Source organism: Triturus cristatus, chromosome 10 (assembly GCF_964204655.1).
Source record: "Triturus cristatus chromosome 10, aTriCri1.1, whole genome shotgun sequence".
Lineage (NCBI taxonomy): Eukaryota > Metazoa > Chordata > Amphibia > Caudata > Salamandridae > Triturus > Triturus cristatus.
The window spans coordinates 1,241,434,294-1,241,454,510 of NC_140593.1; the positions used below are offsets into that span (position 1 = coordinate 1,241,434,294).

A 20,217-nucleotide genomic window follows, 5' to 3' on the forward strand; every position below is an offset into this window, starting at 1 on the left:
ATGTAATACCCCTCCGAAAGAAAACGAGGAGTCAGCAACTGGGTACACTGGTACAAGTCTAGTCAAATACCCATGTGGCTTGATAGTGGTCCCTTTCATTAGCCATCGTCCCTGAATCTTGCCAATGGACTTAAAGTAACCCAACAGAGCTCAATGCATAGACTTTAAGGTGGCAGTGGCTTCCTCTGGGGTGATGAGGGGGCATGTGGTTAGCACTGGTTATTTGGATAAGATTTGGAGACGTTTGATGAGGTCTGTCGGGTCCGGTTGAAGTTTCTGTAAATTGCAGTGATTTTGTTGCTGAGGAATTGAGAGAGATTGTTGCAGAGGTTTTGTGAGGGGTTAATCGAGTTGGAAGCGGCCACTTGTGATGTGAAATACTTCACAATGGCAAAGATTTATTTGCTTCTGTTGGAGCTGGCATCGATGAGGTATGCAAGAGTGGCATGTTTGGTGGTCCGGATCATTTGGTGGTAGCATCTTAAAGCCGGTTTGAATGTGTTCGTCTTAGAATTGTCCTGGCTTATTCTCTATTTGCGCTCCAGTTATCTGCAGTGGCATTTCATCAGTCTGAGTTCCTCTGTGTTCCAACTGGCCTAAGGTCTGGATCTTGTTGTATTTCTGGGAGTTGACAAAGGAGGTGTTTTCTAATTGTTGAAATTCTTGATGGCTTTGGGGAGGCTGTTGCTGTGTTCGGGTCAGTGGGTGTTGACAGCGTTGTTCCAGTCCTTGTCAGTGATGCTGTTCCAGTTTTGGTGGGCTAGCGTGGTGGTGGTGCTTGTGCATTGGACTGGGACGGGGATGCTGAACTTGATGTGGGCATGGTCTATCCAGGAGACTAGTGTGAGCTTGTCGACTGTTGTCAAAGGTGGTGATAATAGGGTCCAGGAGGTATCCGGTAATGTAGGTAGGTCCATTTACCTCTTGGGTGAGATCAAGGCTTCCAAGGTCATAAATGAGTGCTTTTGAGTTGGAGTCAGCGTGGTCTTCCAGACAGATGTTCAGGTCTCCAAGTAGGATGTATTTGCTAGCATCGCGGGCGAGTGGCTGTTGTAGTTGGAGGGGGGGATGACTGTGGCAATGTCAGGTACTTTAGTGGGGCTCAAACAGGTTTCCGTGAGGAAATGTAGGTCTGGGGCGTTGTGCACCAGGTCCCAGATCTCTATGGCGTGTTTAGGGAGTGAGTGGGTGTTTAGGAGTAAGCATACGAGTGTGGCGAGTTGTGTGGGTGGTTGCAGGACAGTGTGAGTGTGAGAGAGTGGGTGTTGGGGGCTTTTGATGCAGGTGTGGTGATTGCTGGGTGTAAGTAAGTGCATGAAAACTTGCAAGGAGCAAAGAATAACGCTGCCTCGGTGTTGTGAGGTGTGGCAAGGCAGCAAGGTGTGGAGTGGCAGTGCGTGGCTGCTGAACATCCATTGGGTGTCTGCGCTGCAGCCATCATTAAGTAGGTCCTGGGAGGGGAAGGATTGATGTCACTTCCAGTGCAGGTGGGTGATAGGATTGCACTGTCAATTCTCGCCTTTGTGATTGTTCTTGTCAGCATCGGGAGCCCCCTCTGGCTTGCCCTCTAATATTGCTGAGTTCCTTGGAGGGATATTCTCTTCTGGCTAGCCCTTGCCCCCCGCACTGCTGCCCACTCCCATGCAGACACTGTACTACCTGGATGCCACGGTCTTCCTTCATTATTGGTCAGGCCCCATCCCCATTGTGTGAGGCTCTTCCCTCTTGGCTGGTCTCACTCACATTTTCAGTTGACCTCAGGCCGCCATTTTGTTTTTCCCTCTGGGCCCAGCCTTCCTCTCCTTCTTCAAAGCTTCACTGGGTCCGGCTGAGATCTTCTTTCTGTCTCCCTCCACCACAGATCCCTGCACAGAGCATGACTCCAATTTCAGGCCCGGCTGCTGTTCATACATTACTTGAAGTCCATAGGCCGATCAGCGTCAAAGCTTTCTGTTTCTTCCTAGCGGGAGCTTACAGGCCAGAGACAGCTGCACTCTCATCAACATGATGTCCAACGCAGCTCTTTTCTGCAGAGTCTGCAGGGCGCTGTGAGTGGAGGGTCTTCAGTTCTCATCTCCGGAGGCTTCTGAGGTCAGGCACTCTTCAGGATATTTGATGGGTTTATGAGGCCTCCAAAGGAACCACACTAGGGTGTGACCTTCCTCTTGCTCAGTTCATATCACCCCCATCAAGTCGCTTTCGTTAAAGACCTGGGAAAAAATTCCACTGTCCTCGGAATACTCGGAACATCATCAACCTTACATTCAGCACCGGTGCAATACCTGCAAGAGTTGATATCCCTTGGTCCCCTCAGTACTGAAAGAAAAGCAGGCCAGCCTGGCAGGAGTGGTCAATAAGACAGGAGGGAGCGAACTGTGGTGGACCAAATGTAAGACTTTTTCAAAATTAGGAACATCTTAAACCCTGTGCAAGGTGGGTTTCAGATTGCTATTTTAGGGATCGGAACGCATTACAAGTCAAAGACTGAAATAACAAAGAGGGGTTACGAGAAGAAGGCACACTTCCTCTCTCTCTAAGAGAAGAGAGTTGCAGGATGCATGCTTCATGGGGCAGGGTAGTTCTCAGGAGCACAGGTTCTTAAACATGAAGTGGTTGAGGATGGGTAGAGATAAATACAAGGGGTGGGTACCCTCATCCGATTAAACAGGATTGTTGTTGATGTCCATGATTTAAGTCCATCAGTGAGGCAGGGGTTAATATTTCTCTCTCCACAGGATGTTCTGTTGATGGATTTCTTATATCCCAAAGTGTGTTTGGAAAAGCGAGACATTGACTTCTTTCTTGTAGGAGCTGGGCCTTTCCTTCTCAAACGGAGACTCTTCGGAAGTAACTCTGATGCTCCATTAGGCGAGTGATAAATCGTCTATCGCTCGTGAAAGCCTGGAAAGTATCCCTTCGGCCATCATAGGTCCAGATCAGTTTGCGGTGTGTATACCTTCGGTGTGTCTGTCACCGACTTCATACCATCAAGACATTAAGGCATCCGCGGCTAACATACATGTTAAAGATGGCAGGCACACATGGATTCAGACTTCTACAGTCTATTAGGTTGGAGATCTGAGGCAGACACTGGATCAATGGCCCAGTGCTGATCCACCACTGGGGCGGAGTGATCTACGGGAAGATTGGGAGGCTTCCGAACAGGTCAATGCCCAGGAGAGGTGAATGGGACCGGAGTACAGTCAGTCATATGTCAGTTTTTCCTGACATGCAACACATGCTTCTGTCTATGTTGCACTCATGTACCTCCTATTATTGTTCAAATATTAATTTTTTACAATAGCCTAATTTTAATCTAGAGCTTCCAAAATCCAACTGTATTTGTATTTGTGAGCACATCATTCATCCCAAGGGACATCATGGCGCTAGGAAAGCGAGAACAAACAACCTGTGTAAACAAAATCAGCCACGTGACCCCGGAAGCAGCGTCCGCTCATCCAGTTTTAAGCAGGACTGAGTGGCAGCAGTTGGGTGATCTCAGACACAAAATACAACTGAGCTGCACGCCGTTCTAGAGAGTGAGCATAACTTACTCGGCACTCCGGACACAAGCCTCAGGGGTCGCAGGACACGGAAAGCCCGCAGTGCCTTCACGTCAAAGCCGCCCGGCTTCCCACTCATGTGATGGGCGTCCCCTTGCTTGTGAGAAAACTGCTCAAGGATGACACTGAAGAGCCTGGAAAGATGGAAAGAAGGAAGTGAAAAAAACACAAACACAGGAAGAAACAACCTGAGAACTAGGAAACAGAGAAAAATAACAAAAACTACTAAAAAGCCGAAACAACTAAAGATCCAGGACACACTAAGAGAAACACGCGGAGAACGTTGAATCTGAGAGAAACTACCAGGTGAAACAAACGGCAGCAAGAGGAGAACAGAAAACACGTATAGGAACAGCAGAAGACCCAAGAGAAACATCCACAAAACTGAATGTATGAATGAAAGCAACTTGAGAACACTGATCCCTTTATTCAGTCTGGCTATCAAGCTAAGGATGATTCTTTGTTAATCAGTGCAGATCCTCATTTACTGAGTATGAATGACTCCAAAAATTACCAATAACAACATAAAGTCAACTGGCAAAATCCATTATTTGCAGGTGGAAGGAAACCCGAGCAGCAGTCGCCAGAGTGTGAAAAGGAACTAAACTACCCATCCAGGTTAACCGGCCGACACGCGCTCTAATCACAAGGAATCCATGAGCTGAAGTTAGCCCCGGTACAAAGCCCATTGAAGCACCATGCACAGTCTTCGCGGCACATGAAGTGGGAGGAATAACTCTGCAGGACAGGGGCATGGTGATTACCACACACTGGGACAAGACACCTCACAGCCTCTTCCTTCACCATCAGCAGACTGAGGCAGACCAGCAAAAGACCCATTGATGAATTCATGGGATCCCTGAGTGGGAAGAGGAGGTGACCAGTTACTGCTGATGAGGGGCAGGCTCTAATAAAAACAGTTTTGGTGCTTGTTGGAACGATACAAAAATGGACAACCTTCTAGATTCTGGCAATGAGGGCCAGTTCAGGAGCTGGCCCAGAAAAGGTCTGTTTTGTAGTTTTTGGCTTCTTTACTGTGGCAATTTCCAGCAGAAGTCTAGAAGCTAAAGGGGCATGGCTTGCACCCCAGAAACAAGGGGCCTGTTCCCAGAGTTCTGTCGAAAGAGAGCTTTCATGGCCACACAACTACATGCAAATGATATGAAACGTGGCAGAAACCAGTGAGTGGACAGCAGAACTCACACTCGTTTGTGTGTGTGAACACAGAACACAAATCTACGACTGAGCCCGGACACGGGTGCCCTCACGTCAGCAGCCCTGCCTCAGCGGGGTGCATGCGATTTGGCCCTCCATAAGACGGCAGCCCATTCACCGTAACTGATCCTACAAACTGGGCTTTCAATTCTTTGATAGTTAAGAGCGGGCCAGCTGCCGCTGAGCGCTGGAACATTGCTGCTCCAACTCTACATTTTAAAACAAATCGAAGACCATCTTGGACTAGCCCGGAATTGATGCCTAAAGCACCGATGGACTTCCTTCTAAATGTACCTGTCATTCTAGGACCATTCCTACCAAATCCCACATCAGCAGAAAACAATTTAATTCCTAGATTAGAACAAGTGCATTTGATTTTAAATAGACAAGATGGAAAACAAAAGTTCATCGGATCAACTGTGAGTCAGGGACCTTCCTGCCCGGCTGAATGACGCACAGTCCACGCATTGATTCCAGAGTGAGGACAGTCTCCACCAGGAGCACGGTGACTGCTTCAGCGCTCTGTGCTCATGGACACTGTGAAGATATCTGCCGAGCAGCTCCCAGGAAGGGCAGGCACAGCAGTGGGACAGGCAGTCCTCCACGGCCTGTTCCAGTAAAGGGGAGCCTGCCTTCCACCTTATTGTCCCGGTTATGGACTTCTAGCTATTCTGATTCAAGCATGTGAACATATGAAAGGTTCACTACATCATATGCTCATGTATGACTCCAGCCCTGCAGAATTGGGATCTTTGGTATATTTACGAGCGACCCTCCCCCTCCCCAGTCAGAGCCATTTGTACATAAAGTACTCTTCTCACACTTGTGGGACTAAATCTGAACTACGGTGGCCTATAAGGGGAGTAGGAGGGCTTGGAACCGCCACCTCACTGGCTGAACTTCGGGCTGTTTCAAATGCACGGGAAGTGCTACGAAACAAACCCTGTTGTTGAGGCTACGACCATTTAAACCCTATTTGCTGCTATTTAGGATTAACGGGGATTCGCTGAGATTCCCAGCCTGAGGACGGGGAATGATCAAAGCATGTGAATATATGAAAGATCCAATGTTGGAGAACACAAAGATAATCAACTCAAAACCTGACAACATGAGAGAAACAAACGAGGAACCATAAGTGTGAAAGAGAAGAAATCGAGGGTCCTGGAAACACAGACCAAAATAAAGGAGGATTTTAAAAACTCTGAGAGAAGTAACTCAACAACTGAAAAAAACATTGGAAGAAATAACCCAACAGCCAGGAAAAGAAAGAGGAAGAGACTGCAAACAAAGAAAAAGGAAACCCTAACCACAGAGAGAAACAAGCAAAGATCCTTGAAATCCAAAGAGAAACAATTAAAGGACAGGAAAACACCTAGAGAAACACCAAAGGACTCTGAAAACAGAATGATAATCACCTCAAGATCTTAAAACACACAAGAACAAACAGAAAGAAATGTGCAAAAAACCCGGAAACACCGACAGGAATAACCCTACAGCCTAGAAACAGAGAGAGAAACCAAGAAAGACCATAAACAGATTCACCCAAGAATCTGTAAACATGGACAAAAACTAAGGAAAAACCAGTGTGTAAGACATAAACAAAAGAGGGGCAACCAGGATAGCAGGGGGGTGTGGGAAGGTAGCAGCCTTAAGACAGAGAGCGGTCCAAATGGACGTCACTAGAGGTAGCTCCCACACAGTTATGCAGGAGAAGGTGCAACTGGCCTCCTTTGAGGGCACTCACCCAATCACCACAATGACGAAGTCAAGCAGGTTCCAGCCGTTGCGGATGTACGCGCTGGGATGCATGACCAGCCCATAGGCCATGATCTTCAGGAAGGTCTCCACAGTGAAAATGATGAGAAAGATGTACTCGACTTGTTCCTAAAGCGACAGAGAGTGAGTTATACAAAGCTTAAAACCCGCTGACCAAACACAGGCCGCAGGACACCTCACAAGGGAACCTTCTGCCAGGCCAGTAACACAACAGACTGAAAAGGACACAACCAAGCAGATGAAAGGCTGAGGAACACACTTCTATCTACAACACAAACTGGAAAACCCACAATCATTCACAGCAGAGACGCCCACCCTCAAACAAGGTGTAGATTCAGAAGGCACAACCAGTCACAGCACATACTGATTAACACACAACTAAACCACCAATACACACACAGATTATTGAAATCTACATCCACTCACAATGCAGACTACATTGGGCACAACACACTACACAGCATAAAGCAAGAAGTCAACATTTATTCACAGCACAACTAATCATACTAAGACACCTGCAACACTCTGTGAGCTAACTGGAAACAACACAGACAATTAGAAGAAGAGCAGGGAACAGAAGAATCAGCCAGACAGAGAATAACACAAGCAATTATAATAAAGAGTAAAGACTTTGAGATCACAATGACACACACAGAGGCACAGGAGTAAATGAATGGGAGCCATGATGCACACACCAAAAAACTGGGACTGGGTAGATCTGGTGACGGACATAATGCAGCGGCTGTGGACCGAAGCAGTAGATACCCGTTGGGTGGCAGCCGCGCTATATAAGAATACCCTTACATTACTTTACATTAACCGCACAATATTAGTTTCCACAATTAGAGGGACCATTTAAGTACCCGTCCACCGCAAATGCAACGGATGTGGGGGAGGGCTTGGGTCTGAGTCCAGTGGGCAGTCTCGCTGGGTGCCCTAGGACAGGTCCAGGCTCCATCACCAACGTTTCTTGACAGGTCGCATTGTTTCCTTCAAGGGCATTGAGTCGTTTTGCGACCTCAGGGGTTCTTTCGCACTGATATCCAGAAGCCACTTAGAGGGGCTTCAAACCACTGACCACTTTAGAGCATGCCGCAAGGATGCGAGCTTCGCTTGCCCTGACATTGCTGTTTGCACTCAGACGTGGCAGTTCTGATGGTACGGTTGTTCCTCAGACGCTAGCCCTCAGCGATGGCCGCCTCGTTGGTCTGTATGACCATAAGTAGGTTGTCTCTGTGGGGCTTCTGTCTTTTCAGGCTATTTTAAGAAATCTTCCCGATAGGTTTCTCTAGCACGATCCCCCAGAATGCCAATGTACACATGCAGTGCCGAAGCTGCTTAAGAGAGGGAGGGAACGTGCTTTCTTCTTGAGCTCACTGCTTCTCTTTCGAGGCACAACGGATGCTCTACTTCGGGTCCTGCTTCTCCCTCCTAAGGGTCGGTATCCTGTTCCTCTGGGCCGCATCCCATGATCAGCGCCAGTCATCATTCCTCCATGTCCTCACCCATAGTTTGAGTCTCTCTTGTGACCATGTGCTCCAGTCCTCCACAGGGACGGTCTCATTCATACAACAAAAGCAGTTCTTAGTATTTCCAACTCATTTTTAGGGATTAAAAGACTCTGCTCTTCCCATGCAGTTCCTTCTCCAGGCGCTTCCAGGGATTCATTTTCAGAGTGGGCAGTTTGTGCTCGCTTTCTCACTCCCTGGAGCCTCATCATCTCCATGTCAGCCATGGCGTTAGCTACACAAGGTACCGTAGGACTTACTATCCCAGTACTAGCTGTGGTGCGGCTTGCGTCATTTGCAGTGCCTATTCCTCCCTGCAGGAGGCGCTCTAGGGCTTACTATCCCAGCACTAGTTGTAGTGTGGATTGCATATCTTTGAGGCCTTGTTTCTCCCAGTAGGAGGTACTATAGGGCCTGATATCCCGGCACTGACTGTCGCGCACCTCAAACATCTGATCTTGCAGTTCCTGCATATCCCAGCATGAGGAGCTGTTGGGCCAGATATCGCAGCACTAACTGCAGTGAGGCTCACATATCTTGCAGTCCCTGTATGTCCCAGAAGGAGGCGCTGTAGGGCCTGACACTACAATGCAGACAGTCACACGCACACACTGTACTCACCAGGTTGTGGTTGGAGGTGTTGGAGTCATCCTCGGGGAAGGGGATGTAGACCCCTAAGGCCACGCAGTTAGCAAAAATGGTGAGGAGGATGAGAATGTCGAAGGGTCTGAAAAGAAGTGAGGAGTCAAAGAAAAAACCACACCAAGGCGAAAAATCCTCCGTCTCCCCCTTCACAACTCCCCCCCTCCTGTCACCCCTCTAACCTCCCTTCTCTTTCTACAGGAGTTCAGAAGTTTTTCTTTCACAAATTCACCAGAAGTCTTGAATACTACAAAGGTACCAAAGTGGGATTTAAATCTGGATTTTTGCGTTCTTTCAAAGTGGTTTTGAGGAAAAAAGTATGAGAACATCTGTCCGAATTTAAAAAACACTTGATACATGCATGTTCAGGGCAATCAATATCTCGTGGAGAAACACAGGCAGGGAGCGTGGAAATACGATGCGAGGGTGTAAACACCTGACAAGCAGCAGAAGACAGAATCGGGGCTGGTACAGACAATCCCATCCCAGGCCTGAATGCCTGGACCCGAGGTATAGAAATACTTCCCTTCAATGTCTTTGATTTCCCCTCACATCAAGGCGGCCTTCTCCCTACTCTCCAGCTTATTGTTAGTGCATTTGTAAGGCGCATGGCTGCCCAAAGGGCTCCCGGCATAAGATCAGAGGCCCCCACGATAATGAAATAAGCCAGCTCCTAAGTCTCTTACGAAAAGCCCCGATGGAAGCGATAGTCCGAACCCCAGAGGGGACCGTATTCCAGAGCTTCGGCCAAAGTATCTAAAAAACCGACAAAAACAAAAAAGATACTTTCACCATCTTTCGTTTGGGGGTGGTTATGTAGGAATGTGCCCTTTTTGACATGATTACCCCCACTTTTTGCCTGGTATCTGATGCAACTTTGACTGAAAGTGTTCTGGGCTCCTGCTAAAGTCCCCAGTGCCAGTGTTCTTTCCCTAAACTGTACCATTGCTCCACAATTGGCCCCGCTTTAGCACCCCTGTAAGTCCATAGTAAGTGGTAACCCGGTACCTGTGGCCTTGGAACTAAAGAGGGTCCCTGAGGGCTGCAGCCCCGGTCCCTATGGCCTTGGAACTAAAGAGGGTCCCTGAGGGCTGCAGCTCAAACTGTGCCACCCTAAGGGGTCCCTCACCAAGCTCATGCAGGACTGCCATTGCATCTCACAGGTAAGTACTTAATAAATGTGCTTACCCTTTCGCTACACACACACACACACACACACACACACACACACACACACACACATATATATATATATATATATATATATATATTCACTGAAAAAAACAAAGCTGAAAGTTAAGTTATAATTAGGTATAAATGTAAGTTAAAATGTAACATTTTAAACTAAAAAACACTGAAATTCACCAATTAAAGTTAAATGAAGCCCCTTTAACTTGTGCACCCGCCGTGCACAGGGAGGTCCTTAATGATGTCATATCAGATGTCATCAGTGATGTTATCAATGATATCATAGCATACGTCATGACTGAGGTCATGAGCAGTGCATTAATGACTCTTACTGATAAACAGCCTGGTCAATATTCACAAAATGCCAATAAATATGCGCATTAGGGGCCTGGCGATCGATCACGCGCTGCCAAACAGGAAGTATAATGCGCATAGCAAAGGATTCGCAAGGCTGCGTGTGTCGTTTCTGATGCAACAGGTGCTAGTAAGTGACATCGTAAACTTTCATGCAGCAGCAGATCACAAATAAATAACCCGGTATTTGTTACAAAACTGACCTCAAATCTCTCCTCCTTCAAAGACACTTCCAAATTTAATTCACGCCTTATATTTTCTGAAGGAAGTCCTGCCGTTATAGGAAATTCTGTTCTCCATGCCTATAGAAGTGCCTTCTCAGTGTGTTTTGTGTTTTGAGTGTCTGCCATTTAGTGCAGTATTATACTTTTACTTGTATTTTGATCGCTTTTGTAACTTGCACACATGTCACTTTCTCCTTTTGTAACGTATCGTTTGCTACCTCTTGTATTTTGTTTGCTTTTGATACATGCACTACGGCCACCACTGACTCATGTAACGTAACTTTTGTTTTAGTGTTCTGAGTGTCGGCCATTTATTGCAATTGTTTTCCTCTGTGTACTTTGTATGCTCTTGTAACCTGCACACGTCACTTTTTCCTTTTGTAACGTATCGTTTGCTACCTCTTGTATTTTATTTGCCCTTGATACTTGCACAATTGTCACTATTGCCTCATGTAACGTAACGTTTGATTTTGTAACATGCTCACTTGTATTTTTGCTCCATATGTATCATTACTGCTGCTATTGTGAAGCGCTCTGACACCTTCGGGTAAAGTCCGCGCTATATAAAAACGCATTAAATAAATAAAAGCGCAAACGAATCACCCATAAGGGTCACAAGGCGCTGGGGGCCGTCGGGGAGATCAAGCGAGCTGTTGCCCAGAGTCACAGTGTGCGGGGCTGAGCTGCCGCCGGCGCCGGGGATTGAACCGTGAGCGCCGTGCCCCGGAGTCAGCCGCCCTGTCCGCTGCGCCACACCTGCCTAATGAATATTAATGAGGTAGGCCACAATGTGAGACCCCCGGAGATTGGCTGCAGGCCTGCACGGGACAGCAGACCTCCAACCTTGCATCTGATTTTTAAATGGGAACAGGTTTTTAAAGCAGCCAGTGTTCATTAAAGGGACAGTCACCTCTGGAGGAGCAGGCAGTGGTCAGCCGTGGTCAGCCGAACCAAGTATCAAAGGAGCCCTGCTCGGCTCTCATCACCTTCCTGAACTGGACTCCACGTGTTTCTTGGATGCGATGGAAGGCACTGGTATAAAAGCCCTCAGTGGCTTAGGAATGACCCCAGCCCCTGCTGTGTGATGCGCTTCCATGTCTCACATGTGAGCAGCTCAACGGGCTTTTCACTTGTGCTGGACCCTGGTTTTTGTGCACACCTCTTCACACGTTCTTGAGATGTTTGGGAAAGACTGTGGATCCGCCCTACACACCACCACTGAATTGGGGCCCGCCCTCTGCGTAACAGAAAGCGCTGTGATGCTTCTCGTGGGGTAACGTGCACTCACGCGGAGTGCAGCGCCCCTTGGCAATGCACCTCAAAACTCTGGCGCTGCAGTCTGGGGATCTGCCCCTGGACCAATCACAGCTAATCTCCTCCTTCAGGTCGAGCACCATCAAAGCTCATTGGAACCCCATGTGCTGCTGTTAGCGGTTGGGGTTCACACCCCCTGTGTTGACGACTGCCCATACTCTGTTGAGGAGGACCCTGAATCCAAGCCTGGAGGAGCACAGTTCCTCAAGGACGACCCTTTCCAAAGCCCTCAAGATAGAGCAAGCGTTCCCATCTCTGTCCTGACTATGAGTAACCACTTCTTCATTGGAGGGCTACTGGCCCCAGACCCCTTTACTCACAACCTGTGGTTCTTCGTAATTGGGCGCAACACAGTTGTTTTTGTTGTTACCACCTTCAGAATTAATTGACCCAAATTAAACGCGCATTACAGGTCATGGAGACACAGGCAAGACGTCCATGGGGCCACCTCTGCTGCTGGTTCGTATACCGGGCTCACTACAGCAGGGTCATTCTTGGGCATGACTTACAAGAGGAACGGATTCTAGCCCACCAAAAGCATCCTCGGCTTCAGTATCCTGTGGGATCTCTGGATCACAGGCAAGTGATCTCAGGCATGGATGCCTAAGAAAAGGACCCCTCGAGGAAGGGTTCACTCCAGGGTGGCCAAGTTTCTTCTGGTGACTAGAGATCTGGAAGGGCGGCAGTGTCACAGGCCTGGGAAGCGTGCATTATGCCAAGTCCCACATTGTTATGTTATGTTATGCAGATTTGTAGAGCGCACTTTCACCCGGGAGGGTATCCTGGCGCTGAGCAGGTGTGAGTCTGGCCAGAGCGCACAATCACCCAGGAGGGTATCCTAGCGTTGAGCAGGTGTGAGTCTAGCCACAGCGCACTATCACCCGGAGGGTATCCTGGCGCCGATCACTGTGAGTCTAGCCAGAGCGCACTATCGCCCGGGAGGGTATCCTGGGCTGTGCAGGTGTGAGTCTAGGCAGAGCACACTATCACCCGTGAGGGTATCCTATTGCTGAGCAGGTGTGAGTCTGGCCAGAGTGCACTATCGCCCGGGAGGGTATCCTAGCGCTGAGCAGGTGTGAGTCTAGCCGGAGCGCACTATCACCCGGGAGGGTATCCTGACGCTGAACAGGTGTGAGTCTAGCCAGAGCGCACTATCGCCCGTGAGGGTATCCTAGCGCCGAGCAGGTGTGAGTCTAGCCAGAGCGCACTATCGCCCGGGAGGGTATCCTAGCGCTGAGCAGGTGTGAGTCTAGCCGGAGCGCACTATCGCCCGGGAGGGTATCCTAGCGCTGAGCAGGTGTGAGTCCGGGCAGAGTGCTCTATCACCCGGGAGGGTATCCTAGCGCTGAGCAGGTGTGAGTCTAGCCAGAGCGCACTATCGCCCGGGAGGGTATCCTAGCGCTGAGCAGGTCTGAGTCTAGCCAGAGCGCACTATCGCCCGGGAGGGTATCCTGGGCTGTGCAGGTGTGAGTCTAGGCAGAGCACACTATCACCCGTGAGGGTATCCTATTGCTGAGCAGGTGTGAGTCTGGCCAGAGCGCACTATCGCCCGGTAGGGTATCCTAGCGCTGAGCAGGTGTGAGTCTAGCCGGAGCGCACCATCACCCGGGAGGGTATCCTGACGCTGAACAGGTGTGAGTCTGGCCAGAGCGCACTATCGCCCGGGAGGGTATCCTAGCGCTGAGCAAGTGTGAGTCTAGCCAGAGCGCACTATCGCCCGGGAGGGTATCCTAGCGATGAGCAGGTGTGAGTCCGGGCAGAGTGCTCTATCACCCGGGAGGGTATCCTAGCGCTGAGCAGGTGTGAGTCTAGCCAGAGCGCACTATCGCCCGGGAGGGTATCCTAGCGCTGAGCAGGTCTGAGTCTAGGCACACCCAGGGCCTGGTGGTACTAACTGAACAGCTTGTTGCAGAATTCAAGAAAGGCGGCGGCTCTCATGTGTAGTGGCAAGTCGTTCCACACTTTGGGAATGATATAGGAGAAGGCTCGACCACCAGATCTGATCTTCCGTATGCGTGCGATGTGTGTAAGTAGGAGTTCAGACGAGCTGAGGTTTTGGGAAGATTTGTGAAAGCAGAGGTGATTGTTGAGGTATGCTGGGCCAGTGTTATGTAGCACCTTGAAACTGTGGGTGAGGAGCTTGAATTGTGCTGGGTTGTGTATGAGGAGCCAGTGGAGGTCCTTCAGGTGTGGTGTTGAGAGCGCGGCGTGAGTGGGGCTCCTTCAGGTGTGGTGTTGAGAGTGTGGCGTGAGTGGGGCTCCTTCAGGTGTGGTGTTGCGAGTGCGGCGTGAGTGGGGCTCCTTCAGGTGTGGTGTTGAGAGCGCGGCGTGAGTGTGGCTCCTTCAGGTGTGGTGTTGAGAGTGTGGCGTGAGTGGGGCTCCTTCAGGTGTGGTGTTGAGAGCGCGGCGTGAGTGGGGCTCCTTCAGGTGTGGTGTTGAGAGCGCGGCGTGAGTGGGGCTCCTTCAGGTGTGGTGTTGAGAGTGCGGCGTGAGTGGGGCTCCTTCAGGTGTGGTGTTGAGAGTGCGGCGTGAGTGGGGCTCCTTCAGGTGTGGTGTTGAGAGTGTGGCGTGAGTGGGGCTCCTTCAGGTGTGGTGTTGAGAGTGCGGCGTGAGTGGGGCTCCTTCAGGTGTGGTGTTGCGAGTGCGGCGTGAGTGGGGCTCCTTCAGGTGTGGTGTTGAGAGCGCGGCGTGAGTGGGGCTCCTTCAGGTTTGGTGTTGAGAGTGTGGCGTCAGGGGGGCTCCTTCAGGTGTGGTGTTGAGAGTGCGGTGTGAGTGGGGCTCCTTCAGGTGTGGTGTTGCGAGTGCGGCGTGAGTGGGGCTCCTTCAGGTGTGGTGTAGAGAGTGCGGCGTGAGTGGGGCTCCTTCAGGTGTGGTGTTGAGAGTGCGGCGTGAGTGGGGCTCCTTCAGGTGTGGTGTTGAGAGTGTGGCGTGAGTGGGGCTCCTTCAGGTGTGGTGTTGAGAGCGCGGCGTGAGTGGGGCTCCTTCAGGTGTGGTGTTGACAGCGCGGCGTGAGTGGGGCTCCTTCAGGTGTGGTGTTGAGAGTGTGGTGTGAGTGGGGCTCCTTCAGGTGTGGTGTTGAGAGTGTGGCGTGAGTGGGGCTCCTTCAGGTGTGGTGTTGCGAGTGCGGCGTGAGTGGGGCTCCTTCAGGTGTGGTGCAGAGAGTGCGGCGTGAGTGGGGCTCCTTCAGGTGTGGTGTTGAGAGTGCGGCGTGAGTGGGGCTCCTTCAGGTGTAGTGTTGAGAGTGCGGCGTGAGTGGGGCTCCTTCAGGTGTGGTGTTGAGAGTGTGGCGTGAGTGGGGCTCCTTCAGGTGTGGTGTTGAGAGTGCAGCGTGAGTGTGGCTCCTTCAGGTGTGGTGTTGAGAGTGCGGCGTGAGTGGGGCTCCTTCAGGTGTGGTGTTGAGAGTGCGGCGTGAGTGGGGCTCCTTCAGGTGTGGTGTTGAGAGTGCGGCATGAGTGGGGCTCCTTCAGGTGTGGTGTTGAGAGTGCGGCGTGAGTGGGGCTCCTTCAGGTGTGGTGTTGAGAGTGCGGCGTGGGAGGTTGAGAGGGATTCTGGCTGCCGAGTTCTGAATCGTCTGCAGACTTCTGGTGAGTTTTTGGTTTTTCCCATAGTATTGCACGCTTGTGAGCAGGGTGTGAGGACCATTTTCCAGGAGCTGATTGGAAGCCATTTGAAAATCCTCCTCAGCAGCTTCAAGGTATGGAAGCATGAGGCAGTGGCAGCATTGACTTGGGTTGTAATGTTGAGTTGGCCGTCAATGGTTCTTGGTTCTTAGTTCTTGGCGTGGAGGAGGTCAGTCCTAGCTGTGTTGGCCGCCAGGTGGAGTCCCGCGGTGATGTGCTCTTCCTTAAGATCTCATTTTCCGTCTTGTCGGTCTTCATCCAGTGGCAATTTCAGTCATAAAGTCATTGAGCTTGATCTGGGTAGTGGGAGTCTTGTCCGTGAGGGAGAGAATGAGTTGCGTGTCAGTGCAGGAGCGTAGGACAGGACGTTGGTATTGTGAGAGCAGATGATGCTGGCTAGGGGATCATGTATGCGGTGAAGAAGGTTCGGCTTAGAGAGGATCCTTGCGGACCTCCTCAGATGAGGTTTGCAGGTGTCCGGGGTGGAAGGTGCCCGGGTGACTGACACGTGCTTCCAGTCAGGAAGAAGCAGATCCTTCGGAGAGCATGTCCTTGAATCCAAGGTTGTGTAGGCGTTAAACGAGGATGGAGGGCAAGACTCTGTTAAATGCTGCAGAGAAGTCCCAGAGGAAGAGGACCGCAGTGCCTCCGCGGTCCAGCCATGCAGACGTCATCCATGCAAAAGTTCTGCCTTTCATACCTGCCAATCTGCAAAAGACATTAGTTACCTAGATAATCCTGTCTAAAATAGATCATTGCAACGGTCTGCTTCTGGCCACTCATAAGTATAACATAAACAAACTCCAGGTCTTGCAAAAAATTCAGTTCAGTTTCCCAAGATCTGAAAAATCTACACTGGCTTCCTGTAAAACAAGGCCTATCCATCTGGGTAGGCACCCACCTTGGCTGCAGAGCAGACCAGATGACAACACCCTCATATGACATCCAATGTGTTCTGCTCACATTTCCCACAAAGACGAAAAGTGCCCTAATTAACGTGTATTCTCGTCCTGTTAACAACAGCCTAGAATCTGCCACCATCGACCATCTGGGACATTTTATTCCAACTCTGGACCCAGGGATAGGGCTGATTGTAGGGGGTGATTGTAATTGCCATTTTGAACCCCTTACTGATCCAACTCACTCCGGTCCCACTGAAGAAGATCTTTATTGGTCTATACCCGACCCCCTGACCACCCCTACTAAAGTATGGTCACCACTGGTAATGCACTAAACTCACTCACTCTAGCTCTATCGCTAAGGGCATGCAATGGAAGGACTAAATCCGATCAGCCGGGACAGCTCACATTCAACAGAGCAGGTCAAGCCTCCCTAATTGACTACATCATGGTGGAAACAAGACTCTGGGAAAAGGTCCTTGACTTTTATATCACACAGAGGCAGGATAGCGACCATAATGTCCTGATTCTGGTTTTAATATCATGGGGCCTTGGCATCTCCAAGCCTCCTTCCGCCCTGACAAATGCAATAAGTCCAATAAATCCAATAGCAATAACAAACAATAGAAGACATGTCAGATGGGACCACATACAACAGTCTCCCCTCAAGCTGGCTAAAGTCTACCAGCTAGCAATCCCAATGATAACTAAAATGGGGGAGGTAGCACAGGTGGATGGTCCCATCGTGGAAATAGACAAGGCAGGGAAAATACACGCAGAGCTAACCTCGAAACTGGCGGATGTATTCTTCCCAGTTGTGCGTAGGAGGGAAAGTAATCGCAACAAATGCTCTTGGTTCAATGATAAGTGTCGCAAGGCCAATCAGAGAGCTCCTGGAGGCGGTGAAGGCGAAGGATAGGCCCAAATTAAACTTTGTAGGGCCAGGTATAAATGGACCACCCAGCAGGAAGAAAAAAAACGTTGAACTAGAGAGGTGGGAAACTCTCAGGATTGCCCTCAACGATAAAGATCTGAAAACCTTTTGGGCAATAGTGAGCTCGGGCAACAGGGAAGGGAGATCGGCCATCGAGCCCAACATAGTGTCTAAAGCCTGGGAGACCCACTTTGGGTCATTGTACTCCATTAGGGATGGTGAGCCCGATAACACCGTTAACTCCAGTATGGCATTGGAGTCCCATCAGGTGGGGGACATGGAGATCACTATGACCGAAGTGGGAAACACTATTAATAGGCTTCACCGTAACAAAGCGCCAGGGCTAGACAAATTACCGGCAGACGTCTTCCGGGAAGAACCCAAAATATGGATTCCATACCTGTGTGTTCTATTTAATGCTGTCCTGAAGGGCTTGGATCCCCCTGATACCTGGCACGGGGCTGAAATAGTTCCCATCTTCGAAAAGGCTGTCCCCTTTCACCCTCCAACTATAGGCCGATCAGCTTAATCAATATTACCCAAAAACTCTTCGGCCGTGTGCTTTTTGACCGTCTTCAGGGTTGGATGGAAGAAGAACAAATATTAAGTCCCTACCAGGCCGGCTTCAGACAAATATGTCAACCGTAGACCAGATATTCAGACTACAACTACTTTTCTGGAAAACGGTGACTATAGAGGGTGGCAGCCTCTAACTTATATTTGTTGATCTGAAGTCGGCTTTCGACCTTATACCCCGGGAGAAACTCTGGAAGGTGCTGAGCGACCTGGGGATTCCTCCCTACTTCTCAAGGTCATTGAAAGGCTCCACTCAGAAAATTTTGCCCAAGTACGATGTGGAAAATATGGGGAACTTTCTTCCCATTTTCCTGTCCAAAAGGGAGTACGGCAGGGATGTGTTTTGGCTCCTACTTTATTTTGTCTTTTTATCAACGGTCTTATTGACCATCTTAAATAAAGGACAACGATGCCCCCAAGTTAGTCTCCGGGAAGGTCCCTGCGCTGATGTTTGCCGATGACACCCTGCTACTTTCAAAAACACCAATGGGTATCCAGCGCATTCTTGATGGCTTTGCCAATTTTTGTAAGTTGCGAGGGCTGGAGATCGATTTAACAAAGACTAAATATATGGTCTTCAACCCCCTAACACGACTCGTTCAAACCCTTCACTACACGGCACTTCACTGGAAAGAGTGAAGATATTTGACTATCTGGGAGTTACCCTGTCAGAGCACTTTGAATGGGGGTCACAGCTGGACAAAGCAAGACTCAGGCTGACCCAGACAGTGGGCGGTATTAATGAAATTGCATTGAAGTTCAGTTTTTAAACCAGCCGCCCCTGTGGTGGAAATCTACATAGCACAAGCAAGGGGTGCCACATTATATGGGGTGGAGTTATGGGGGCACTGCTCTACCATTACCTTGACGAAGGTGGAGAACAATTTCATGCAGCAGCTTGTAGGTTTACCCTGTAGTACCCCCTCACACCCCTTCGCATGGATCTTGGTATTAGGCCCCTTGATGAAGAGATTGCCCTGAGACCTTTAACATTCTGATGGAGGTTATGGGTGACCCCAGAGTTGTCCGTCTTTCGGGCTGAGCTAAATGAGCTCTTGACTATCTGCGCCACCAACAAAATCCCTTGGCTTTGTCACATAAGGGATCTTGCTTTTAAGTTAGGCAACACCCGAGACATCATGTGCCATGATTTCCAGGTCGGAACTAGTTAAATGCTATAGACTATCTAAATGAATGTCCATACAAGAAAGTGCCTCATGTGGTCGTCTAACAGCAGAGTTTCTGCTAGTAAAAGATGTACATAGCAAGGAACATTTTCTGGATTTTATTCAACCCCCATTGGCCAGGAAATTGCATGAGCAATTCGGACTAGGGACCCTTCCATTATTAGCGAATACCAGCAAATGGGTGAAAGACCATGTTCTGCTCGATTTTCCCGGCCTTCTTGTGAGGAAAGGTGATTGAATGTGACTTCAGTCTCTTACCATTCAAGTCTAAGGGTTAGAGTAGTGAATGGAGCCTATTTACTAGGCACTTCGACATGATCCTGTGCTCTTCCCCTTAGATCAGGGCTTGCACACATAGCCTAGGGGATAGATTCGTTAGTATTAGGGATAACCTGTCCTGTAGTGAGGGTATTTCATGGAGCCGTGCTGAATTCAGGCCTGGTAGGCCTCAAACGGGAGAGACTCCATCTTTCTTTCTGCTCCGGCAGCTTGGGATGCTTCTAGGTCAAATGTAATGTTTTAGTTATGAGGTGTTATTCGCTTGGAGAGAACCGGTTCAGGCCGGCCCTTATCGAAGGATTGTATTTTTCTTCATGCCGAAGACACTACATCAGGCCGGCCGGCTGGGAACGTGTCCTTGGTACGGGGAGGTACAAGAATTTGGTGGGCGGCAGGTTACGGGCCGGAATTTTCCATGAGGAAACGCACCTCTATGTTAGTGAAAGTCTGAGGCAGTTACATGTTCAGTCCGTAGGCGGCATCTAGCCGTTAGCAGTAAAGCTACTACTTATTCCAGGGAAGACAGACGCCATCTTGGAGGCGGAGAAAAACCGAGAGACAGATACTCTCCTAGCAGAATAGCCAGAGAGGAGAGAGTAGCCGATAAGGAAGAGGTCCCAGTGACTCGGAGATGGGTGAAGGGAACAGCGCATAGCGGTGCAGACGTGTATCCGTGACTGCGGAGGTGTGACTTCCAGGCGAGCCGAGGCACAGACGAGAAGGGAACCTAGATGACCACTGAGTGCAGGCTACATACTACTAAGGTGATGTCGACCCTTTCTTATTAGAGTGTACAACTTAATCTTTCACTTTTCTTTGCAGGTTATGTGTTATATTGTAATGTTATGTGATTGCGTATGTAATGAGTAATAAAGTACCCAGTTTGTAGTGAACCAACATGTGCTGTGTGTTCTTGTATAAGAGGGTAGCCTATTCTT

General features: G+C 49.6%; 1 protein-coding gene across 5 annotated transcripts in view; it reads right to left on the bottom strand.

Moving 5' to 3' along the window:
• Positions 1–20,217, bottom strand: part of CACNA1F (calcium voltage-gated channel subunit alpha1 F) — a 562,890-nt gene that overhangs the window by 493,390 nt on the left and 49,283 nt on the right. For all 5 annotated transcript variants that reach the window (XM_085629889.1, XM_085629888.1, XM_085629886.1 and 2 more), the window contains exons 4-6: positions 8,684–8,789; positions 6,523–6,662; positions 3,555–3,697 (exon numbers count right to left, since the gene is read on the bottom strand). In XM_085629889.1, coding sequence (XP_085486015.1) covers positions 3,555–3,697; positions 6,523–6,662; positions 8,684–8,789 — 389 coding nt within the window. The remainder of the gene's footprint in view (positions 1–3,554; positions 3,698–6,522; positions 6,663–8,683; positions 8,790–20,217) is intronic.